The 24716-nt window shown below is 60.9% G+C and overlaps 3 protein-coding genes and 1 long non-coding RNA gene across 5 annotated transcripts; 1 reads left to right on the top strand and 3 right to left on the bottom strand.

Annotated features, from left to right (window-relative positions):
• Window positions 1–4627: 4627 nt before the first annotated feature.
• Window positions 4628–9781, top strand: EPS8L3 (EPS8 like 3). The gene is made up of 18 exons (XM_059867946.1): window positions 4628–4711; window positions 4791–4864; window positions 4957–5021; window positions 5116–5271; window positions 5910–6047; window positions 6119–6204; window positions 6849–6964; window positions 7047–7120; window positions 7203–7302; window positions 7389–7453; window positions 7839–7913; window positions 8019–8167; window positions 8258–8461; window positions 8541–8637; window positions 8727–8840; window positions 8927–9006; window positions 9101–9233; window positions 9520–9781. The coding sequence occupies exons 1-18, from the start codon at window positions 4671–4673 to the stop codon at window positions 9535–9537; spliced, it is 1785 nt and encodes a 594-aa protein (XP_059723929.1). The 5' UTR covers window positions 4628–4670; the 3' UTR covers window positions 9538–9781.
• Window positions 9782–10368: 587 nt separating this feature from the next.
• On the bottom strand, window positions 10369–15356 carry LOC132338158 (glutathione S-transferase Mu 3-like). Of its 2 annotated transcripts, none has more exons than XM_059867424.1 (8): window positions 15263–15356; window positions 11924–11999; window positions 11764–11828; window positions 11608–11689; window positions 11080–11180; window positions 10866–10961; window positions 10678–10788; window positions 10369–10595 (listed from the first exon to the last, which is right to left on the bottom strand). In XM_059867424.1, exons 1-8 carry the CDS (start codon window positions 15296–15298, stop codon window positions 10500–10502), a joined length of 663 nt encoding a protein of 220 aa, XP_059723407.1. In that variant the 5' UTR covers window positions 15299–15356; the 3' UTR covers window positions 10369–10499. The 2 variants fall into 2 exon arrangements, with proteins under 2 accessions (XP_059723407.1, XP_059723406.1); XM_059867423.1 differs by lacking the exon at window positions 15263–15356 and adding an exon at window positions 12957–13112.
• A 233-nt stretch (window positions 15357–15589) lies between these two features.
• On the bottom strand, window positions 15590–18288 carry LOC132338395 (uncharacterized). The gene is made up of 2 exons (XR_009489439.1): window positions 18124–18288; window positions 15590–17940 (listed from the first exon to the last, which is right to left on the bottom strand). It is a non-coding gene; the product is annotated as an uncharacterized LOC132338395 (long non-coding RNA).
• Window positions 18289–19790: 1502 nt separating this feature from the next.
• LOC132338159 (glutathione S-transferase 2) lies at window positions 19791–24154 on the bottom strand. Its single transcript, XM_059867425.1, has 8 exons — window positions 24032–24154; window positions 23790–23865; window positions 23370–23434; window positions 23207–23288; window positions 21896–21996; window positions 21210–21305; window positions 21028–21138; window positions 19791–19965 (listed from the first exon to the last, which is right to left on the bottom strand). Exons 1-8 carry the CDS (start codon window positions 24065–24067, stop codon window positions 19870–19872), a joined length of 663 nt encoding a protein of 220 aa, XP_059723408.1. The 5' UTR covers window positions 24068–24154; the 3' UTR covers window positions 19791–19869.
• Window positions 24155–24716: the final 562 nt, after the last annotated feature.

Consider the following 24716-nt stretch of genomic DNA (forward strand, 5'->3'; position numbering starts at 1 on the left):
CACTCAGATCCCAGGATGGAGGATTTGGGGCTCATCCCTGAATTTTGGGGGATTTAGAGTTGGATGAACATTCCAAGGCTCAGATCCCACTACCAGGGAGGTGCTGCTCTGGCAGAGCAGGTCAGGAATCCTTTGGATTAGGTTTGCCCCTACGTGTGGAAATGATGAGGAGGAGGGAAGGGCTGGGAAGCAGGGTGGAAGGGTAAAGAAGATAGCAGCTCTTCCATGAGGGAATTCATGCCAAATGCCAAAACTGGAGGAGAAAAAGGCAATTTCTAGCTTTCCTTCTAGCTTTCTTTCTAGCTTTCTGGGCTCACTTGTGTCCCAGCACATCAGGGGATCTCCAGCATGTCCCATGCTGGAGAGGAACATGGAATAACTGTGGAGCTGTGACCTCCCTGCCCTCCCTCCCTGCCCTCTCCCACCCAGCCATGGCTCCCAGCCCTTGCTTACCCCAACATCCAACCTTCCCCTGGCTCCTGGAGCGTGGGAAACGTGGGAAACACCTCCAAACCCTCTGAGGATCCTCAGGGGCTTGGCCACCCCTGAGCAGGATTTAACCTGCTCATTTGCATGTCCTCATCACCTCTAATTAAATCTGTGTGGTGCCACAGTCCTTTCAGCCCCCACTGCCCCTGGAAATCCCCAGCCTGTGCTGCCAGGATGATGGATGGTGGGAAGAAAACAGGATGGGTCCCACACACACGTTGTTTTTCCCTCTTCACACTAAAAATAAGAAGGTTGGTGCAGGTTTGTGGCCAGAGCCATGGGGCTGTGGAGGAAAACCAGCTCTTTCTGTGGCCATAGGGCTCCTGGCCTGTCCCTGGCCTGGGATCGTAGCCCAGGATCACCCAAGTGATGGGTCCCCAACGCTCTGCAGCACAGACAGCTCCCTCACTGAAATCCAAAACAATTCTATTTCAACCTCCTCAATACAAAAAACCGATGGTGTGAAGGTCACGGGACTCCAGCCAGGAGCCACGAGCTGTGTCCAGCTGTGCACACCCCTGGCTGAGCCAGACATGGGCACGTCACTGCCGGAGTCCCCCAGATGTCACCCACTCAGCACCTCCATCACCCTTTGGAAATGGGAGAGGGGAAACAAATCAGCCTCCAAGGATGTCACTGTGGGGTTGGGGAGCCAAAGGGTTAAAAAAGCCCCAGGGACTTTGTCCTGTTGCTCTGAAGAGATGGGGTCAGCAGCACCCTGGGAAAAGCAGGATCAGCAATAGCCATGTGGGCCAGGAGCCCCAGGGCTACAGAGCCCACAGGGCTGAGACCCCGAGGGATTCTCTTGGGGTGACCCCAAGGGTGCTCCCAGGGAATGAGGGGTTCCCTGGCAGCACTGAGATGGGACCTTCAGGAATGGGAGAGGAGATGCAGCACCCAGTGACAGCCACCATGAAGGGACCATCGGGGTGACAGGGACCAGCAGGGCTTTGGGGACCTAGCAGGTGACAGGGACTAGCAGGGTGATGAGGCTGGCACAGGGATGGGGACCAGTAGAGGGACAAGGGTGACAGGGACCAGCAGGGGACTGTGCCAGGGTGACCATGCCAGGGTGACCGTGCCAGGGTGACCATAGACCAGGGAGACAATGCCAAGGTAACTGTGCCAGGCTGGCCGTGCCAGGATAGCAATGCCAAGGTGACAATAGACCAGGGTGATCATGCCAGGGTGACCATGCCAGGGTGTCTGTGCCAGGGCGGCCGTGCCAGGATGACAATGCCAGGGTGACCATGCCAAGGTGACTGTGCCAAGGTGACCACAGACCAGAGTGGCCATGCCAGGATGACAATGCCAAGGTGGCCATGCCAAGGTGGCCATGGACCAGGGGCAGACCAAGCAAGACATGGAGGCAGGATGACAGCAAGGTGTCACCGAGCATCCTCTGTCTTCTCCTGTGTCACCCCAAAACAGGGTGTGAGCCCAGCAGCTGTGGCAGTGGGACATTGGCTTGCCACTGCCACCACCAAGGAGTCCCCGTGGAGGGCAGGACTTGTGGATTTGTGCATCTCTGGGAGGCACCACCCTGGGCTGTGCTTCGTGCCTTGCCATCTGTGCCATGCCACGCCACTGGTCTTGCCCAGGGACTCTGATCCAACAGCTTCCCAGCCCCTGAGGGGTTAAACGTCCCCAGCCATCCCCAAATGACGAAGAGACGCTGGTCCCCAGCAATTAGGTGACAGATCCGGGTACACCGCAGCCCGGGCTGGTGACGTGAGGACGGATCCAGGCTGGCTGGCGGTTTGTCCCTGGCTGGCACCCAGCCCCCGGAGCCACAGCTGCTTCCCGGCCCCGCGGCCTCGTGGCACCTGGCCGGGAGCGATGTGTCACCGGGAATTCCAGAGCCTGCTGCCTCTGTGGTGCCCCTGTGCCTGGCGACCCCCCAGAACGCCCCGTGCTTTCTCTGGGGTGGGCATCATCGGGTGTCCCCAGCGGAGCACGGTGATGTCCCCACAGCTGTCCCCTGCTGGGTGCGGAGTGCCCTCCCCAGGAGCAGAGCAGGGCCGCAGGTTGAGGCCATTCCCCTCCCTAAAGCAGCTGCGCTTTGGGGTCAATTCACAGATTTTGCACATTTTGATGCTGGCGGTTTCAAAATCTGAAAAGGGAAAAGATTTCTGAGTCTCCAGGAGGCTCCGAGCGCCTCCCTGGCTCTTCCCAAGGGGTTTGGTGTCCCCTGGGGACTTCCCGAGCCTAGGGAAGGGCGAGGGCTGCCGGGCTGGGGGTGTGCAGGGAATTGTTGCCTCTGGCTGGGAATTGAGGAGAAAAACAATAAAAAGGGGGTTTGGAGTGAATCTGCAGCCAAGGCCGCTCCCAGTTTACCCAGTGGGGTGACTGGGAGGAGCTGGGACGGGGCGGGGCGAGCTCTGTCCCTGCCGGGGGTGGGAACGGACGGGCCGCGCTCTTGCCGTGCCCTGGCTGCTGCCGGGGGGGTTCGCAGCAGTAAATCGGGGGGAGGGCTTGGCTTTTGAGGGGATGTAACCCGAAATCTCCCACGGGGACCACAGGCGGCCCTTTGTGCCACCCTGCCCCGAGAAGTGTCACCCAAACATCCCCAGCGCCAGGCTGGTGTCAGAGACGCTGGCAGGACCCGGGACCCTGCACATCTGGGGCTCTGCATCTGGGGGTGTCACATCTGGTGGGGTCGCACGGATGGGGAGTGGGCTGCACAAATCGGGAGATCGATCACACATCTGGGGGGGTGCCACACACCTGAGGATCCCCATGCAGGGATCGTGGCTGCACCGCTGGGGGAAGCTGCACATCTGGGGGGTCCCACATCTGGTGCTCCCTCCATGCGGGTCGCACCTCTGGGGGGGGGTGACACACCTGGGGGTACACACCTGGGGGTGACACACCTGGGGGCTGGCACACCGGGTGGGGGGGACACACCTGGGGGTGGCACATCTGGGGTGGGGGGGGGAGGTTTGTGACACAGCGGGGGCCGCGGGCACGTGCTGCCCCCTCGTGGCCGAAAAGGGGACTGCACCCTGCCCCCCCCCTTCCCCCCGGCCCGGGAAACTGAGGCACGACCGGCACCCCTTCCCCGCCCCCTTGGGGGGAATTCACAGCTCCTCAATACCTGATCCCCTCGGTTCTGCCCGTGCGTGGCTGCCGGCCGTCCCCGAACACTCCCCGAGGGGGTCGCCTGCTCCGTGTCACACTGGGGGATGCAGAACGCCAGGGTCCCCCGTGGTGGGGTCAGTTTGGTTCACAAACCTGGGGAAAAAAAGGTGAGCAGGGATGTGACAGCCTAGGGGACTGAGGAGCACAAATGGGACCCTCGGAGACACAGCTGATCCATGACCGCCTAAGTTGCACCAGAGAAGCGAAAAGGCTTAAAATGAACCCAAACCTCACAACCCTGTGCTGGGACAGGTTGTTCAGTGGGTCACTCCAACCCCACAGACACGATCCCTGGCCACCCCGTGTCCCCCCGGCCACCCCGTGTCCCCCCAGCCAAGCTGACCCCAGAGCTCTACATCCATCCTTCACCCAAATCCTGGACCCTCACCCCGGATCCGGCCCCTTCCTGGGTACAAACCACCCTGGGAGGATTTGCCTGGCAGTGACAGCTTTGGGGTGAGCCCAGGATCAGCCCGCGCCAAGGGCGCAGAGTCCTGCGGGTGGCAGGTCCCTGCCGGGCGGGACGTCACGGCCACCCAGCCCAGGGGCGGGGGACCTTGGGCTGGGGACAGCCCGGGCCACGTTCCCCGCTGGGTGCTCCGGGGCCAGCCCGCCCTGCTTCGGGGTGGGGGACCAGGGTGGTTGCGGAGGTGGTGGCGGTGCCAGCTGCTTGTGTCCCCAGCGTCCCTCCCCCGCTTTAACGAGAGGGCAAAGAGCAGCTGGGTGCGGTGCCGACGACAAGCCCTGTCCCCTGCCCTGTCACCCTCCGCAGTCACGGCCCGAGCAGCAGAGCCAGCACCGAGGTGAGCGGGAACACCCCGGGGCAGCGATCCCATCTCGGGACATGGTGGGGACAGGGCACCCCCGAGGAGCCGGGATGGAGCGGGGGGACTGGGGAGGGAGGGTCGGGGCGGTCCCGGTGGCCACCAGAGCCACGGCACCGCCCGGGATGGGGGGTTGGGGACACATTGGGGGTGACACAAGGACCATGCCCAGGATCCCACAGCAGGATCGAGACGCTCTGGCTGCTCCCCGGCAGGATGGGAGACCCCTTCGGCCGCTGGGGCAGCAGCCCCTCCCGGTGAGCGGCCACCCTGGGGATCCCCGAGGGCTGGAGGGGACAGGGGGCAGGGCGTGTAAGTACCCCTCTGTCCGTCCAGGAGCGAATATGACGACAGGACCCCGCTCCGACGTTCCAACAGCTTTGTCCGCCTCACCGGGAAGAGCATCTACAGTGAGTGAGGGCTGCACCCCAAAAACCCCTTCAGCCCCCCCCGCTACCGCCCCCAGCTTGTCCCTGTCACCTCACCTTGCCTGTGCCCTCAGACCAGCGCAAGGACTACGGGCAGACCCTGCTCAAGCTCCAGAACGATTTCCAGCACCACGTTGAGGTAGAAACCCCACAAAGTCCCCCGCGCCCCCCACCCTTACCAGGGGCCCTTGTGACACCGTGTGACACCGTGTGACACCGTGTCCCCCCCCCAGCACCTGCTCACGATGCACCTGGAGCGGGAGCTCCGCAGCGCCGAGGATTGCCTGGGGCGCCTGAAGGAGCTGGAGGAGCAGGGGCGGATCTGGGGCCAGGATGTCATCCTGGAGGTCAAGGACCAGGAGCTGGTGCTGAGCGATGTGGAGAGCAAGGTACCCCCCGGCCCGGGCACCCCCAAAGCCTGGCACCCTCTGGCCATGGAACCCCTGAATCCTGGTGCCCCCCGAGCAGGGCACCCCCAAAGCCCAGCACCCCTCAACCAAGGCACCCCTTGAATCTCAGTACCCGCCGGCCAGGGCACCCCCAAACCCCGGTACCCCCTGGCCAGGGCATCCCCTGAATCCTGGCACCCCCCTGGCTATGGGAACCCCCAAATCCGGGTACTCCCTGGCTATGGAACCCCCCAAATCCCGGTACTCCTTGGCTATAGAAACCCCCAAATTCTGGTGCCCCCTGGCCAGGGTATTCCCTGTCTCCTGGCACCCCTGGCTATGGAACCCCCCAAATCCCGGTATTCCCTGGCTATGGGAACCCCCAAATCCCGGCCGCCCCCTGTCCAGGTATCCCCAAACCCCAGTCGATCCCACTGCCCCCCACCCTGGCAGCTCATACAGCCCTGGCACCCCCAATCTGGGCACCCCCCCAGCCTGGCACCCACACCCCTTCCCCACTCCCAGACTCAGCCCCCAAACTCTGCTATCCCCCTCCTCTGCCACCTCACACCCCACAATCCCACCTGCACCCCTTTAACCCTTTCCTAGCCACTGATACCCCGTTTTCCGCCTTGCAGGAGGAGCTGGAGGCGTTCCCGCTGGGAAGCGTGAAGGGCTGCTCCGCCGGGCTGGACAACGCGGTGCTGGCCGTCAGCGTGCAGGAGAGGAACCCGCCGAGAACCAGCGTGCTGCTCTTCCAGTGCGAGCGGCTGGGGGTGAGCCCTGAGGAGGGAAAAACGGGGGGCAGCCGCCGGGATGGGGTCTGATGGCAGCGGCTTCGTTCCAGGCAGAGACGCTCAGGAACAGCCTGGAGAAGGTGTTGAGGCAGAGGAAGGAGGAGCAGAGCAATCACTACGGGCACAGGTATGGGGGGTAAGTGGCTCTGCGGCCCCTCCCTGGAGACAGCTCGGCTGGGCCCCCAAGTCTCGCTCCCCAAAGTTGTGGTGAGTCTGCCGGTGGGGTCTCCTTGTGGTCCCACAGAGCCCCAAAGCCCCCCAAATTCCCCCCTGCCTGTGGGCACATACCCCCACCTGAGGGGTGAGGGGGGGCCCTTTTTCCCAGTGCCTCAGTTCCTGGCTCAGGCCCCCCATCCTGCCCCCCCCCCATGAACACAACCCCCCCACCCCATCCAGGGGCTCAGCCTCCTTCCCATCCCTCCTACTCCATCCCCATGGGCCCTACCCCCGCACCCCATCCACGGGCTCTGTTCCCCCTTCCCATCCCCTCTTCCTCATACCCGTGGGCACAGACCCCCCCCCACGGCACCCACGAGCTCGGTGTCCCCTCATCCCCTCGGGCACAGAGTGTCCCCCACCCTATTTCCCATCACTGGCCTCAGACCCCCTTCCCCTCCTCCCTCCTCCCCCACACCCACAGACCCCGCACCCCACTCTCGGAACCAGCCCCGCTCCTGCCCAACACCCACACCCAAACCCCTCTCCCTCTACCCCCGCACAGCCCCCCCGGGCTCAGCTCACCCTCTCCTTCCCCTCCCCTCCCCGCTGGTCCCGGAGCAGTCCGGACACGCCACCGAGCCCGGCCCCCCCGTACGGGGCCCCGGAGCGCTGGGCAGAGCCCCCCGAGCCCGACCCCCACCCGCCCCCCCGGCGTGGGCTGATCTCCTCGGACTACCGTGAGTCTGGGCCTGGGGAGGGAGGGACCGCGCCGTGCCTCAGTTTCCCCGGGAGCAGGGATGACGCTGGGGATGTCGCCAGGTGCGCCGGAGCCCCCGCAGGTGCCCCGGAGCCGAGCCCCCGTCCAGGCCGCGTCCGAGGCGGACCGGGATGTTGTAAGTCCCGACCGGACCGACCCTTCACGGGTGGGGTCACCGCGGCTCCCACCCAGCACCCACCGCCCCCCTGCACCCACAGGAGATCCTCAACCACGTCCTGGGCGACCTGGAGCGCTTCGTGGGCCAGCTGAAGACAACGCTGAGCTCGGCCAGCACGAAGAAGAAGCTGAAGAAGTCAGGTCGGAAGGGAGGGGAGGGTCCCTGGGGGGCTGCTCGGGGTTCTGCTGTGCCCAGCCCGGTGCCAGCCCCAGCTGTGCCCCTCCAGCGCTGCCCCCAAAGGATGGGTACACGGATTTCTTCCAGAAGGTGAAATACGCCCTCAACCTCCTGGTAGGTGCCGTCGGGCTGGAGGAGGCGGCTGGGGGTGGGGGTATGTGGGGAAGGGGCTAAATGGGAATAGGGGGGGCTGCGAGGGTGGGGGGACTCTGTGGGAACAGGGTGGGGTGTGGGGATGGGGAATTGCATGAGAATGTGGGGAGTGGGGCTGTGGGGGGATGGGGGCTGTGGGGTCAGGAATGGGGGGCTGTGTGGGGTGGGGGAGGTGTGGGTGAGCTGAGGGGTTCTGTGGGGATGGAGGGGCCATATGGGGACAAGGGTCTGTGTAGGGATCAGAGGTGTGGGTGGGCTGGGGGGCTCCGCGGGACTGGGGGGGGGGGGGGGGGCTGTGTGAGGATAGGGGGGCTCCGTGGGGACACCTTCCCCCCCCGCCCCCCAGGGACGGAGCCACCGCTACGTGACGGACCCGGATCCCCCCGAGCTGCTGCGCCTCATCTTCTCAGCTCTGTCCTTCGTGAGTGCCCCTAGAGCGGGTCCCATGCCCAAAATGTGTGACACGGGTGGGGATCACCCCTCTTTGCCCCATCCTGGGGGGCTGCTCCATCTCGGTCCCCTGCAGGTCCTTGGCCACTGCCCCAGCCCCGGGCTGGCCGCGGCCGTGCAGAGCCCGCTGCTGCTGCCCGAGGCGCTGCAGTTCCTCGAGGAGAACCTGGGCGATGACGACTATGGCGTCTGGAAGAGCCTCGGCACCGCCTGGAACAAGTCCAGGTGGGGTCCAGCCCCCCGACACCGAGAAGGGGGCTCTGGATTTGAGGGGGTGTCCCAGCGCCCACCGCGGTGCCCTCCCCAATGTTGTAGGGCCGAGTACCCCAACAGTGACCGGGTGCCCGCGTACACACCGTTTTTTTCGGACGGGTGGCTGCCCCCCGTGATGGAGCAGGAGCGTCGCGGGGGCCTCCAGGACACCCCAGCGCCTGCTTCAGTTTCCCCAGCTCACTCGCGACACCCTTCCCGGTCCCTGCCCCCCGCACAGGCACCGGCCACCGGCTGGAGGGACCAAGAGTGAGTGTCCCCCTTTCCCTACGCCTGCGGAGGGTCGGAGCAGGATCTGGGCACTGATGCAGCCCCTCTCCACCCGCAGATCCCGGCTCCCTGCCCAGGGGCTGGTCCGAGCCCTGTACGACTTCCAGGCCAGGAACTCGCAGGAGCTGAGCGTCAGGAAGGGGGACACGCTGCAGGTGGGAGCGGGGCGGCCCCTCCATGGGTGGGGGCGCAGTGGTGACCCCGCGGCCCTGCCCTCCAGCTGCCCCCCTTGTCACCTCCCCAGGTCTTGGACCAGCAGAGGAAGTGGTGGCTGGTGCAGGACGAGCGGGGGGACAGGGGCCACGTCCCTGGCAACATCCTGGAGCCCCTCCCGGAGCCGGGGCACAGCGCCAGACAGGTGAGAGACCCCTCTCCTCTCCCTTCCCCGCTCCCCTCATCAGGAGGGGGTGGCCGGTGGCTACCGCGCTTTGTCCCCCGCTCCAGGACAGTCCCCCCACCCTGCACCCCAACTCCTCGCCGGCAGAGGTGACGGCCTGGCTGATGGACAAGGGCTTCTCGCGGATGTAGGTGGTCCCTTGAGTCCCCTCCCCCTCAAAGCCCGCGTGGGTCCATTTGGGGCTGGGGGCAAGCCCGGCTCACCCCTGGCGCCCCCCGCAGCACGGTGCGGACCCTGGGGGTGCTGCGGGGACACGAGCTGCTGCAGATGAGCCCGGCCGAGCTGCGAGGTGTCTGTCCCGAGGAGTGGCGCAGGGTCCTCTTCAAGCTGTCCCCCATCAGGACATCCCTGGGGGTGAGGCACTCCCACCCCCGTACCCCCACCCCATCTCGGGACCCTCGGCCCCACGCCCCCTGCCCACCCCCGGGGCTGGCCTTGCGGGAGCCCCACCGCCCACCCTGTCTCCGGCCCAGGGTGTCCCTGGGGGTGTGGGACCCCCGGCCCCCTCCTCACTCCTGGGGGTGAGGGAACCCCGCCCCCCAAGCCACGCCCCAGCCTGGGCTGGCCATGGGGGGGAGGGACCCTCTTCCCCACGCCCCTTCCCCTCGCCCCCCCACTCCTCCCATCCCCTTCTCTGCAGATCGGTCCCAGGGACTGAGCCACCGAGGTGACGCCGATGTCCCCATCACGTCCCTGCCCCGGATGCAGCACCCTGAGAACGGCTGGACTTGGGGGCAAACCCACCCCCCAACATCCTGCCTGGCCCCCCAAGGCAGAGAACCCCCCCCCCAAGAGAACCTTGAAATCAGAGAACGGCCCCCCAAAAGAAGGAGGGGGGCAGGCACCCCCTCGGCAGGCTCGGGCGCTGTGAGGGAACTTTGCATCCCCAAAATGTAAAGCAATTGATGTGGAAAATAAAAGTGACAGCAGTGAAGTGTGCAGAGTCTGGGAGGGCACCCCGGGGGCAGGGAGAGGGCCAAGGAGAACAGGGGAATAGGGATAAGGCAGGGAGAGGGCCAAGGGGAATAGGGGAATAGGGAGAGGGCCAACGGCAGGGAGGGGGACCCAGCATTTCACCCCCCGCAGCAGCCAAGGCACACTCCCGGTCCCCATCTCTGCGAGCTGATGGCAGCGAGTGGCCCCAGGGGACAGGGCTGTCCCCAGCCCACCCCACTCAGCACCCTGGGTGGGTGGCAGGGCACCAACGCTCCTTCCCCCGGCCTTTGACAGGGCTGCCTCATTAGAGCTCATTAGGAATGTGCTAATGAGAGCGGGGGCGGGAAGAAGGGGGGCTCGGGCTCCTTCCCAGGGCAAGAGGGAGGGCCCTGGGAACAGCACCGGGCTGAGCTCCTGCCCCAAACCAACCCAGCCATGCCAGGACTGGGCCCATGGGGCAGGGACCCCCTCACCCCACAGCCACCAACCCCCAGCCACGGGTAGGGGCCACCTCAGTGCCCCCCAACAGCACAAGGCTTGTGGGGGCTCAGGGTGCCATATCTAAAAAGCACTTTATTGTCTTGGGAGGCGTCATGCCAGTGGTGTTGTCCCCCCCTAAGGACGGAGAGTGCTGGAGGGGCTGGGTTAGGACTCCCCCCACCCTATGAGCCCCATGCTGAGCTCCTACACCTTCTTGTTGCCCCACTTGGCCATCTTGTTGTTGATGGGCATCTTCTGGAAACGGCTGGACTTCAAGTAAGCAGCCACCTTCTCCAGAGCCTGGGGACACACACAGAGGGTCAGGGGTGCCTCCACCGTGGCAGCCCCCACCCAGGGGTGACCTCGGGGTGCCCCTGCTCACCCCAAAGTGCTCCATGAAGTCCTTGAGGTTCTTGAAGGGCTCCAGGCACTTGGGCTCAAAGATGCGGTTCTGATCCAGCACGTCGAACATGAGGAAGTCCACGAAGGTCAGCTGGGGACATCAGGGGGACACAGTGAGGAAAAACCCCCTCCCCAGCCCCTCAGCCCCCTTGGGAGTCCTGGCAGTACCTTCTCCCCTGCAAACCACTTTCTGTCCCCCAAGAAGTTGGAGAAGAGCTTCAGCTTCCCTGGGAGCTGCTCCAGGTAGCCCGGCTTGAGCTTCTCCTGAGGGAGGAAGGAAGGGGTGAGGACGGGCAGCCCCAGCCTGCCACCCTGGGGAGCACCCTCCCAATCTGGGGTCCCCAATGCTGGCACGGGGTCCCCCAGCCTGCAGGACACTCACAAAGTCAGGGTTGTAGCAGACCATGACAAGGCTCATGCGGAAATCCATGATCTGGTTCTCCAGCATGTCCACACGCAGGGTCTCCTCCTCTGTCTCACCACCTGCACAGGGGGGTCAGCACTGGGGGCCCAAACCCTCCGTGACCCCATCCCTGCTGCTCCAAACCCTCCCTGACTCCAGCTCTGATGCTGGCTGTGGGTCCCTTTAAACTCCAACCCCATGCTCACCCCCACTCCAACCTGCACCCCAATCCAGCCCCAACCCCAAACCAAGCCCAGCTGAACCCCAATTCAATTCCAACCCTACTCCAATCCCATTCCCAACCCTACTCCAATTCCAGCTCCCAACCCAACCCTAAGAAAAACCCTACTTCAACCCCAAATTTAATCCAACCCCAACCCCACTGAACCCTAATCTAATTCCAATCCCACCTCCAACCCCCACTCTAAGCCCAACTCCAGCCCCACTGCAATCCCAAATTTAATCCAACTCCAAGCCAAACTCCAGCCCCTCTCCTAGCCCACTCACACATCTTGTGCTTGCGGGCGATGTAGCGCAGGATGGCGTTGCTCTGGGTCAGTTTGGTGGGGCCATCGATGAAGTAGGGCAGCTGGAGGGGACAGAGGGACATGGAGACACCGGGACAGCGAGACACCCCCAGCCCCCCCAGCTCCAGACACCTACGTTGGGAAAGTCCAGCCCCAGCTTCTCCTTCTCGTTGATCCATTGGCTCTTATCGTAGTCGGGAGCTGGAAGGGAAGGGGAGGGTTGGGCGATGTTGTGTCCACCCCAAAAACCCCAAAAGAGGTTGAGGGTGGTGTGGGGACCCTCTGACCCCCCTCACCTTCCCCACAGCTGTAGAGTTTGTCCTCATAGGGTGTCTCTGTGTACTCCAGGAGCAGGCGGATGGCGTGGGCGAGCTGGGGAGTGGGATCGGTGAGACACCCCAAAAACACCCCCCAAATGTGAGCCTGCAACTGGCTCACTCATGGGGAAACTGAGGCACAGGGAAGGACAAACTGCACCCCCTTCCCAGCACCCCAAGTTAGCACCCCCTGGCACAGGGGGATCCCCCCCCAAAAGCAACATCCTCCCACCCCCAAATGCAGCAGGACCCCACAATTCATCCCAGACGATTCCCAACAGATCAAGGAGACCTCCCAGAGCTTCCCCAAAAGACCTGAGAGTCCTCTCCAGACCCCCCAAACACCAGAGGGGCTCCCACAGCTCCTCCCAAGATTAGGAGGACAGCCCAAGACCCCCCAAAACACCAGAAGGACCCCCACAGACTCACCGCAGCCCCCCCAAGACTAATGAGGGGGCCTCATTAGAGCTCATTAGGAATGTGCTAATGAGGAGTGGGGGCAGAGGAGGGGCCAGAGCCGCCTCCCCAAAAGACCAGAGGGACCCCAACAACCTGTCCAAAGACACAGGAGACCCCCAAAGACCCCCCGCAAACCCCCAGAAGCTGGGGGAGACCCCCGGAGACCCCCCAAAAGTCCAAAGGGACCTCCCGCAGCCCCCCACAAGATCAGTGGGACCCCCCACAGACCCCTCGCGGTCCCCTAAAAGCTCAGTGGGATTCCCAGAGCGCCCCCAAGCCAAAAGAGAACCCCAGAGCCCCCACAAGCCCCCACCAGAGTACAGTGGAACCGCCACAGGCCCCACCCACAAAACCAAAAGGGACCCCACAAACCCCCCTGAACATTCCCCAAAGACCAAAGGGACCCCCGAAACCCCCCAAAAATCTGGGGGGAACACCAAAGGACCCCTTAAATTCCCCAAAAAGCGCAGGGGACCCCCGAACCCCCTCTGGGGTACGCGCAGCCCCTGCCCCGCGCGGGGGTGTCCCCCGGGCCTGGCGGGTCCCCACTCACCCCGCGGATGTCCCAGTACCCCAACACCGCCATGGCTGCGCGCGCGATCGCTGCCCCACCCCCACTCGTGAGACGGCCGCGCCCCGGATGGAGGCGTGGCATGGGCGAGGCTGGGGGGTGGGGTAGGAAACAAAGGGGCGGGGCTAAGGGCGGGGCTTTGGTCATACGAGGGCGGGGCTTTGGGCAGGACAGGGGCGGGGCATAGCTGGACGGGGCCCCACGGGAGTCCCCCTTCTCCCGGGGTTCCGTCTTATCCCGGAGGTGCCCCTTATCCCGAAGATCCGACTCATCCCGAGGATCCCCCTTATTCGGGTGGTCCCTCTTACCCCGGGACTTCCCCTTAACCCAGGGGTGCTCTTTATCCTGGGGGGACTTCCCCTTATCCCAGAACTCCCCCTTATCCCGGGACTCTGCGACCCCCCAAGCTCAGCGGGGTCCCCCTTAGCAGGGGGTTCTGTGCCTCCCGCCTGCCCGCACGGAACCCCCTTATCCCGTGGGCTCCACAACCCCACAAACCCCATGGGGTTCCCCGAAACCCGAGAGTTCTGCATCCCTCCCATCACCATGGGAACCCCCTTGTCAGGAGGGTTCTGTGACCACCCCGACCTCCACGGGTCCCCCTTATTCTGGGGTGTCTGAGGCCACCCCAAGTTCGATGGGGGTCTCCCTTAACAGGGGCTTCTCTGACCCTCCTCATGCCCGTGGCTTTGTGACCCCCTAAATTCCATGGGGTCTTCCCTGTTCGAGGGGTTCTGTGACACAGCCCCATCCATCCCCACGGGACCACTTTATTCCGGGGGCAATGCAACCCCACCAACTCCATGGGGTCCCCTTGTTCTGGGGCTCTGCAGCCCCTTCAATTCCTTTCAATTCCTCTGCAGCCCCTTTCAGTTCCTTTTGGGTTCCTACTTTTCCTTGGGGAAATTTGCAACCCCCCCAAACTCCATGGGAACCCCCTTATTCTGGGAGCCATGGGTCCCTCTGTGACCCACTCCCCCCCAAGCTTCATCGAGGTCCCCCCCTTTCAATCTCCTCAGCTGCAGGGGGTGTCTCTATTCTGGGGTGGGGATAGGGACCCCACCTTGCTTCCCAGAGCCTCCACGGGGTCCCCCTTATCCTGGGGATGCCCCCAGGAATGGCTTCCCCCATCCCAGACCCAGGAGGGTCCAACATCCCCCCCAGGGGTTACCCCACAAATGAGGGGTTCCCTCAGCTCCCACCGCAGCCCCTCGGCAGCTCAGTGCACCCAACACAGCACAGACAACAGGGGAGCCCCCGAGGTTTATTGAGGAGTCTGGGGGTGGCCTAGGAGGGTGCAGGAGGCTTCAGCCCCTCACTCCTTGGTGTTGCACCACTTGGCCGTGCGCCAGAAAATCGGGGTTTTCATGAAGCGCCCCGAGCGCATGTAGGCAGAAATCTTGACCAGAGCCTGGGGGACAGGGACACGTGGGGACAGTGGAGACACCATGGGGACAGGGGTGGGGACATCGGGGTGGCTGGGATGGGGAGAGGGACAAGTGGGCACACCGAGGTGTTTGGGACAGGGATTGGGATACCATGGGATCAGGGACGGGGCCACTGGAGTGTCTGAGATGGGGACAGGGACACGGGCCCACTGGGATGTCTGGGATGGGGAGAGGGACACTGGGGTGTTTGGGGACAGGGATGGGGACACTGAGGTAGCTGGGATGGGCACTGGGATGGGGACCCACAGCAGTGGAGGGATGTGGGCATTTGGGGTGTCCCCCTCACTGCCCCAGGACAGCCGGTGACCCCTCCCAGGACAGATAGGGGAGAACGCTGCCCCTTAGAGGGGTCAAGGTCCTTTTATAGGGGGGGATAAAGGGTTCAAGGTCTTTTTATTGGGGGGGATAAAGGGTTCAAGGTCCTTTTATTGGGGAGGATAAAGGTGACACCCCCCGAGCTGACAGGAGAGGGTGGGGGCGGCAGTGGCCAGACACACTGCCAGTGGGGGCGTCCCCCCCTTTCTGACACAGCAGGAACGAGGGGGCTGGGGGCGTGAATGGGGGCATTTGAGGGTCACACCACCTTGGTCCCTTCACCTGGGCAAGGGGCAGTACTGGAGCTCCTGGTAGGGGGTCTCCGTGTACTCCAGCAGCAGGCGGATGGTGTGGACCAGCTTGGGGGCACAGCACCCACTTTTGGCACCCCAAAGCCCTCCTGGACCTCTCCCCCACACCCCAGGTTCCCTAGCACTGCCACGTGGCTCTGGGACTTTCAACCCCCCCACTCCCATGCCCACCCCAATCCCCACTGTGCCACTGCCCCCCCTCGATGCCACTCACCCCACGGATGTCCCAGTAGCCCAGTGTGACCACCATGGTGTCACCTGCCCAAGGCTCTGTCAGAACGAGGACTGCAGCGGACCAAGGCAGGACCGGGGCAGGACCCTCTCCTGTCCCCTCCCCGTGGCGTCAGCGCTGCAGGCACGGTGCCATGGCATACTGCCAGCACTGCCACTGCCACCACTGCCACTCAGAACCTGACCCCTGACCCTCCCACAACACCTTGGGGACACCCAAACCCAGGGCATGAGGGGACACACAACCCCCTTCTGTGCCTCAGTTTCCCTCTGGAGCTGCGCTCCCTCCCTCCCCTCACTTCAACTCGTGTTTTACATAAATACTTTTATTTTTCATGCTCAGTTAGGTTTTTTTTCTCAAAAGTTTGTTGTTTTTATGGTCGCCACCAGGTTTTCCCAGGAATGCCGGCTCCAGATGCAGATGAGCAGCACTGGGATGGGAGACTGCAGGATAGAGGGGGCAATGCCCCACCGGGATGGGAGAAGCCTGGTCCAACCCAATCTGGGCCACAAAGAAACATCTCCTGGGAGTGTTGTGGACAGGGACACATGTCACCTGCTCCCCTTTCCCTTCATGCGCGAGGTGGTGATGAGGAAACATTCCCTATCCCACCCCTTGCCTTCCTCCCTGCAGTGATGAGGACGGAGTGTCGCACGTCCCAGCTAGTTGGTGACATTTGGGGGGTGACAGTCCCCCTCTTTCGGGGCTCCGCAGAATCCCAGCTACCAGTGGAGGCGCAGCACAGAACAGAAGGCCACAGCAGCAGCATGGGCCTGGGGTGGCACTGGGTTACTTCATCTGATGGGAAACTCCCCACGTCTCAGGGTCCCAAGAAATGAGCAGGGGAAAACAACAGCCTCTAAAGGGGGGCAGGTCTCAAGGGAGGATACAATGTTCAACTAATCAAAAGCACTGGGGGTGGAACACAAGGCAGGAAATACAAGGGAGGAAAACTGCTTGGGACAGGAAGGGGTTAACAACTGGATGTGGGAGGAAGGGGTTTGAAATGTGGCAGAAAAGTAGCTAAGTAGCAAAACGAGAAGACACCTGGCTCAAGTGAACAACAAAGGCAGGTCTGTGTCCCTCCAAAATCAGGGGGAGAAAAACCCCAAAAGGACAAATCAAACAATAACCTTCAAAATAAAAACACACTGCAACAGGAAGGAAAAACATAAAAGGATAAAATAAAACAACGCAATACACTAGAACAACACTGACAGAGTCAGAACTCAACCTGACACCGTGTTGGTCAGGGTGCTGGTAGCAGTCCAGTTGGAAAAGTGGCTGCAGTCTTCCTCAAGTGTCAGGTGTGGTTCTGTTGGAGCAGGGGGCTCCTGTAGAAAAAGGGTGTATTCTTCCTCCGCAGATCTGTGGAAGTAGAAGCAGCTGCTGCTCCCCTGGGGAATCCAGTCAGAAGCCGTGCTGGGGTGTCAGAATCTCCAGATTATATCTGGGTAGCAATGCTTGGCTCCTCCCTCTGGGCGGAGCGTCTTCCAGTGGGATGTTATAGTTCTTATCAGTCATGCAGTGTCATTCAATAGCCTGTTATCAGCAGATGTCCCCTGCCTAGGGAGGAGTGATTGTGATCACTCAGGGAGAGAGATAAGGAGAATTGCCCACTTGACACCAGACAACTGCCATACAGATGGTAATAGAATGCATCATGCCTTGCAATCTGGAACAGACACCCATTATAGCTGTGATTTAAAGAGTTGTATCTCAACTTTCACCAACCCAGGTGGGGGGTGGATAGAAAAAAAAAACCAACTCCCTGCAGCTGGCAGCCTGACAAAATTAGAGAAAAAAACTCTCAGCTCTGCAGGTGAGCCTAAAAAAACATAGGTAGGGAAACACCCCTCCTCCCGAAGAGGGGAGGAAAACAAGAAAAGGTTACACTTACCAGTCCAGATGTAGAATGGGAAGGAAGGGGTTTCTGGGATGATGTCTTCCACCTGAAACTGACCCTTGAGGGTGCTTCAAGAGCTACCAGTTTTCATCCACAGAAAGACCCACTCAATAAAACTGACTGTGTTCTTACTGAGGTAACGTGTGGGCCACAGGCTTTCATGAGCAGTCTGAAAGAATGTCTGAGCCCCATCCGTGAGCTCTGGAGGTTGACTCAGTGCCACGCGTTGGGCGCCAAAATGCCTCTGTCCCTCTGGGACCCTCTCAGGATCCCCCAGCCAGGCCCAAGTCGGCAGACACGGGGGGAGCAACCCCGACACAGCCGACTGTGGGGAGACACTCTCTCGTGCCCCGAGGGTGCTGAGGGCAGCTGGGCCAGTCGCCTTTGCAGCAGAGGAGACACCAGAGACATCGGTGGAAGGTAAAGGGCCGACTCTTAGCAGGGGTTAACCCAAGGTTTTAGTCAGGAGCTCTGGGGAGCTCCGGCACCTCAGGGGGCCTCCTGCTGAGAGCCCCGGGAGATGTGCCAAGGTTACATTTAAAGGGAGGTCGAAACCAGAAGTAGATAACATTTTACCAACCAATAAATGACCCAAAGGGATGGGTACTGGGCGATAGACATTTAGGATAGCGCATAAGGCAAGTCTCCCGGGGCTGACCCCTGGACCCTGGCGAATGACTTGACGTCTTGAACTGAAGCTTCTAGATGAAGAAGATGGGATGCTGACTGATTGACAGAGAGCCATGGTGGGCATCTGGGGATGATCCCAACAAGGCAGAGGAATTACAGACGTAAAGGGAAAGTGGGGAAAGTCTGGGGTAAATTATTTGGGAAAACTAGAGGGATACAAAAACCAAACTACTTCAAAGTATTACAAAACATAAAAACACACTACAATAGCAGGAATGGGGGAATTGGGAATATTCCATGTCCTTACCGCCGGCGGTGCTTGAGCACCCTCATGTTGGCATACATGTAGTACAGGTAGTAGGAGTAGGGTGGGTTGTCCTCCTCCACCCAGTTGCCTGTCCAATCTGAAGCCAGGGGAGACCCCGGAGACCCCCCAAAAGCCCAAAGGGACATCCCTCAGCCCCCCACAAGATCAGCGGGACCCCCCACAGACCCCTCGTTGTCCCCTAAAAGCTCAGTGGGATTCCCAGAGCCCCCCCAAGCCAAAAGGGACCCCCAGAGCCCCCACCAGCCCCTACCAGAATTCAGGGGAACTGCCACAGCCCCCACCCACAAAACCAAAAGGGACCCCACAAACCCCCCTGAACATTCCTCAAAGACCAAAGGGACCCTCCAAAACCCCCCAAAAAACTGGGGAGAACCCCGAAGGACCAATTAAGTTCCCCCAAAAAGCACAGGGGACTCCCGAACCCCTCTCTCGGGTACACGCAGCCCCTGCCCTGCATGGAGCTGTCCCTTGGGGCTGGCGGGTGTCCCCCGGGGGTGGCAGGTGCCCAATCACCCCGCGGATGTCCCGGTACCCCAACATCGCCATGGCTATGCGATCGCTGCCCCAGCCCACTCGTGAGACGGCTGCGCCCTGATGGGGGCGTGGCATGGGGGCTTGGAGGTGGGGCTTAACTGGGTGGGGCTAAGGGCGGGGCTTTGGCCGGGACAGGGACGGGGCATAACTGGACGGGGCCCCACGGGGGTCCCCCTTCTCCCGGGGTTCCGTCTTATCCTGGGGGTGCCCCTTATCCCGGGGATCCGACTCATCTCGGGGATCCCCCTTATTCCGGGGGTCCCTCTTACCCCAGGACTTCCCCCTAACCCAGGGGTGCTCTTTATCCTGGGGGGACTTTCCCACATCCCAGGACTTCCCCTTATCCCGGGACTCTGCGACCCCCAAGGTCAGCGGGGTCCCCCTTAGCAGGGGGTTCTGTGCCTCCCTCCTGCCCGCACGGAACTCCCTTATCCCGTGGGCTCCACAACCCCCCAAACCCCATGGGGTTCCCCGAAACCCGAGAGTTCTGCATCCCTCCCATCACCATGGGAACCCCCTTGTCGGGAGGGTGCTGTGACCGCCCCGACCTCCATGGGTCCCCCTAATTCTGGAGTGTCTGAGGCCACCCCAAGTTCGATGGGGGTCTCCCTTAACAGGGGCTTCTCTGACCCTCCTCATGCCCGTGGCTTTGTGACTCCCTAAATTCCATGGGGTCTTCCCTGTCCAAGGGGTTCTGTGACATGGCCCCGTCCATCCCCACAGGATCACTTTATTCCGGGGGCACTGCAACCCCACCAATTCTATGGGGTCCCCTTGTTCTGGTGCTCTGCAGCCCCTTCAATTCCTTTCAATTCCTTTCAATTCCTCTGCAGCCCCTTTCAATTCTTTTTGGGTTCCTCCTTTTCCTTGGGGAAATTTGCAATCCCTCGAAACTCCTTGGGAGCCCTCTTATTCTGGGAGTCATGTGTCCTTCTGTGACCCCCCACTCAAGCTTCATCGAGGTCCCCCCCCTTCAATCCTTTCAGGAATGGCTCCCCCCATCCCAGACCCAGGAGGGTCCAACATCCCCCCCAGGGGTTACCCCACAAATGAGGGGTTCCCTCAGCTCTCACCGCAGCCCCTCGGCAGCGCAGTGCACCCAACACAGCACAGACAAGGGGGAGCCCCCGAGGTTTATTGGGGAGTCTGGGGGTGACCTGGGGGTCGCGTGGTGGGGGAGGGTTCAGCCCCTCACTCCTTGGTGTTGCACCACTTGGCCGTGCGCCAGAAAACCGGGGTTTTCATGAAGCGCCCCGAGCGCATGTAGGCAGAAATCTTGTCCAGAGCCTGGGGGACAGGGACACGTGGGGACAGTGGAGACACCATGGGGGCAGGGGTGGGGACACAGGGGTGGCTGGGATGGGGACAGGGACATGTGGGGACACCGGGGTGTTTGGGACAGGGATTGGGATACCATGGGATCAGGGACGGGGCCACTGGGGTGTCTGAGATGGGGACAGGGACACTGGCATGTTGGGGACAGGGACAGGCCCACAGGGATGTCTGTGATGGGGAGAGGGACACTGGGGTGTTTGGGGACAGGGATGTGGACACTGGGGTGGCTGGAATGGGAACAGGGACACCAGGGCATTTGGGACAGGGAAGGGGATACCAGGGTCAGGGATGGGGACACTGAGGTGGCTGGGATGGGCACAGGGATGGGGACACTGGGGTGTCTGGGATGGGGACAGGGACATGTGGGGACAGTGGAGACATCACAGGGGCAGGGGTGGGGACACCAGGGAGGCTGGGATGGGGACAAGGATGGGGACACTGGAGAGTCTGGTATAGGGGCACTGGGCTGTGTGGGATAGGAACAGGGACACTGGGGTTTTGGGGACGGGGATGAGAACACTATGAGGTCAGGGATGGGGCCACTGAGGTGTCTGAGATGGGGACAGGGACACGAGAGTGTTTGGGACAGGGATGGGGCCACTGGGATGTCTGGGGTGGGGACAGTGAGATGGCTGGGATGGGGACAGGGACATGGGGGTGTTTGGGACAGGGATGGGACACCAGGGCGTCAGGATGGGGGCAGAGATGGAACCTGGGGTGTCAGGAATTGTGACAGGGACACTGGGATGTCAGTGATGGGGACACCGGGGTGTTAGGGACAGGGATTGGGACAGCAGGGGTCAGGGCTGGGGTCACAGGGGTGGCAGGAATGGGATGGAGACAGAAACAACAGGGATTTAAGGGCAAGACTTGGGATGGGACAAGGACACAGCACTGAGGTGTCAGGAATGGTGATGGGCACAGCGAGAATGGGGGATGGGGACACCGAGTGACAGGGACCGAGATGGGGCCGGGACACCGCGGTGGCCCCGGGCTGTCCCCGGCCTCACTCACCTCGAAGCGCTGCAGGAACTGGGCCAGGTTTCCCTGCTGCTCGAGACACTCAGGCGCAAACATGCGCTGGTGGTCCAGCACGTCGTAGGCAAGGAAGTCCACGAAGGTGAGCTGGTGGAGGGGCACGGGGGGTCAGACCCCACAGGGACTCCCCAAAAACCCCCCCAGCATCCCCCACCTACCTTCTGCCCTGCAAACCAGGGCCGGGAGCCCAGGAACCGCGACAGCTCCTGCAGCTTCTTGGGCAGCTGCTCCAGGAACGCCGGCTTCAGCTTCTCCTGCACGGCAAGGGGGGCACAGTTCGGGGGGCTGCTCCCCCCAGCCCCCCCAGAACTCAGGGGCATCACCCCAAGTGCAGCCAGGCCAGGGATGTGCCCCTGTGCCAGTGGTGGCTCAGCCCCCGTGTCCCACGTTGGGGGATGTCTCTGACATACTTTATGAAAAATCCCTTTGCCAGGATTTTTTCTCTCCTGAGAAGCTGAGAGGCCTCGGAAACGAAATGTAAACAATAATTATCTGGTTGCTTGGAATGTGGCAGGTGCATCTTTGATTGGTCTCATGTGGATTGTTTCCACTCAATGACCAATCACAGGTCCAGCTGTGTCAGGACTCTGGTCAGTCACAAGATTTTATGATGATTCTTGTCTAGCCTTCTGATGAAATCCTTTCTCTTTCTTTAGTGTAGTTTTAGTATATCATTTTCTTTTAATATAATATATATCATAAAATAAGAAATCAGCCTTCTGAAACATGGAGTCAACCTTCTCTTCTCTTCCCTCGTCCTGGGGACGCCCAAACACCACCACAGGGGGATCCCCTGGGGGCTGGGGGGTATCTGTCTCCACGTGACCCTCCCGGGGGTACTCACAAAGTCAGGGCTGTAGCAGATCCGGGCAAAATTCATTCTCAAATCCATGAGATGGTTTTCCAGGACATCCACACGCTGCTTCTCCTCCTCTGTCTCACCACCTGCGGGATGCGGAGGTGTCAGCCCATGTGAAAAATGCGTGTTTTATTTTGGGATTTTCACAAATATTAAAATGAATATTATATGTGTTATGGTAGAAAGTTATGCTGTATTAATTTTTTCAAGTAGTGTCTTAAATATAGTTTAGGTTATAACATAACATAACATTACAGTAGTGTATATTTTAGGTTAAAATAGAAATCATGTATGTGAGATATTTTTTTAAGAAAGGAAGGAGGTACTTGCACCAGATAGCAGCCACAGGCCACCTAAATCTTTAAGAGAAAGGGAATTTATTGCTCCCTTATCAAAAGAAACGAACTTCTTCCTGCTTCATTCAGCCCTGATGATGCCGTCAAGATACAGAAGAAGAAGCTGACACTGCCCAGACAGAATCCTGTGTTTGAATGGAATTTGTGCATCATGGATGAGGTGTGTTGTAAAAAAGCCACAGGGGCCAGCTTCTTAGCTGGATAGCTGATTCCCAGTAGGGTCAGAGTCCCAGGCAAGCAGTATTAAGGCCGAATATCTCAGCCCTCAGGGGGCTGGGTGCCTGAGCCCGAACTGCTGCAGAGCCGTGGCCACCTTAGCAGGCTTAGTGATTGTCAGCTCTTAGTGATATCAGCTCTTTTATGGTTTCAGCTCTTAGCTTGCCAAGAGGCTTTGGCTGATCGTGGCTTTCAGAAGAGCAGACGAGAGAAAGAGAAGGCGGCATCTGCTTTTCCACGATGGATTTTTCTGAGGGATTTGTGAAGGGTCCAATTGTAAGGATTAGGGAAACTAGCCTATGGAGTCACAGAAAGATAAACAGGCCAGGAGGATCAGATTGAAGACTTCTGGTTCAATTCCTATGACTTGGCATTTCCTTATCTGTAAACTTCCGTTCTCCACAGGGCGGGGCAGTAGCTGGCCCCGTGTCTGCTACAGTGCATGAATATGCAATAGGCTGTGGCTTTTAAGCCAATGCCTATTGCTAATGTGGGTCCTTTTTCAGGCTTATTTTGCCCAGAAAAAGGTACCCGTACTGTCCGTAACTCTTTGTTTCTATTGTCTTGTATTGTCCTAGTCCAAATTGTCCGAATTATTATTACTCTAATTATATTACTATTTTTATAACCGTTTTATTATCATTAAACTTTTACCATTTTAAAAAACAAGTCATTGGCGTTTTTCACAGCCCACGACCCACAAACCCCGGGACCCCCCACTCACACATGTTGTGCTTGCGGGCGATGTAGCGCAGGATGGCGTTGCTCTGGGTCAGCTTGGTGGTGCCGTCAATGAGGTATGGGAGCTGGGGGTGCCAGGGCTGGGGGTCAGACCCGGAGACACCCCCTCACACCGCCCCAAAACACACACCCCCCCCATCACCTACGTTGGGGAAGTCGAGCCCCAGTTTCTCCTTCTCGTTGGTCCAGTCGCTCGGGTCATAGTCAGGGGCTGGGGGGGCAGAGAGTTTGGGGGGGGGCCTCCACCAGACCTTCTGCCCCACTCGTGGCACCCACAGCAGTGGGGGGATGCGGGCATTGGGGGTGTCCTCCCCCCTCGCCCCGGGAGAGCCGGTGACCCCTCCCAGGACAGATAAGAGAGAACGTTGCCCCTGAGAGGACTCAAGGTCCTTTTATTGGGGGGACAAAGGTGATCCACCCCGAGCTGGAAGAAGGGGGTGGGGGCAAAAGTGTCGGGACGCGCTGCCAAGTCGGGGCGTCCCCCCCTTTCTGAAACAGCAGGAACGAGGGGGCTGGGGGTGAGGGTGGGGGGATTTGGGGGTCACACCCCCTCACCCCCCCTTTACCTGGGCCAGGGCGGTACTGGCGCTCCTGGTAGGGGGTCTCCGTGTACTCCAGCAGCAGGCGGATGCCGTGGGCCAGCTGGGGGGCACAGCACCCACTTTTGGCACCCCAAAGCCCTCCTGGACCTCCTTCCAACACCCTGGCATCCTCAGCATCCCCACATCGCTCTGGGACTTCCAGCCCCCCACAACCGTGCCCAACCCCTGTCCCCAATGTGCCACTGCCCCCCCTCGATGCCACTCACCCCACGGATGTCCCAGTAGCCCAGTGTAACCACCATGGTGTCACCTGCCCAAGGCTCTGTCAGAACAAGGACTGCAGCGGACCAAGGCAGGACCGGGGCAGGACCCTCTCCTGTCCCCTCCCCCGAGGCGTCAGCGCTGCAGGCACGGAGCCAGGGCATCCTGCCAGCACTGCCACTGCCACCTCCGCCGCCCAGAACCCGCCCCCTGACCCTCCCACATCACCTTGGGGACACCCAAACCCAGGGCATGAGGGGACACACAAGCCCCTTCTGTGCCTCAGTTTCCCTCTGGGGCTGCGCTCCCTCCCTCTCCTCACTTCAACTTGTGTTTTACTTAAATACTTTTATTTTTCATGCTCAGTTAGGTTTTTTTTTCTCAAAAGTTTGTTGTTTTTATGGTCGCTGTCAGCTTTTCCCAGGAATGCCGGCTCTAGATGCAGATGAGCAGCACTGGGATGGGAGACTGCAGGATAGAGGGGGCAATGCCGCACCAGGATGGGAGAAGCCTGGTCCAGCCCGATCTGGGCCACAAAGAATCATCTCCTGGGAGTGTTGTGGACAAGGACACATGTCACCTGCTCCCCTTTCCCTTCATGCACGAGGTGGTGGTGAGGAAACATTCCCCATCTCACCCCTTGCCTTCCTCCCTGCAGTGATGAGGATGGAGTGTCGCACGTCCCAGCTA

This window comes from Haemorhous mexicanus, chromosome 25, assembly GCF_027477595.1.
Source record: "Haemorhous mexicanus isolate bHaeMex1 chromosome 25, bHaeMex1.pri, whole genome shotgun sequence".
Lineage (NCBI taxonomy): Eukaryota > Metazoa > Chordata > Aves > Passeriformes > Fringillidae > Haemorhous > Haemorhous mexicanus.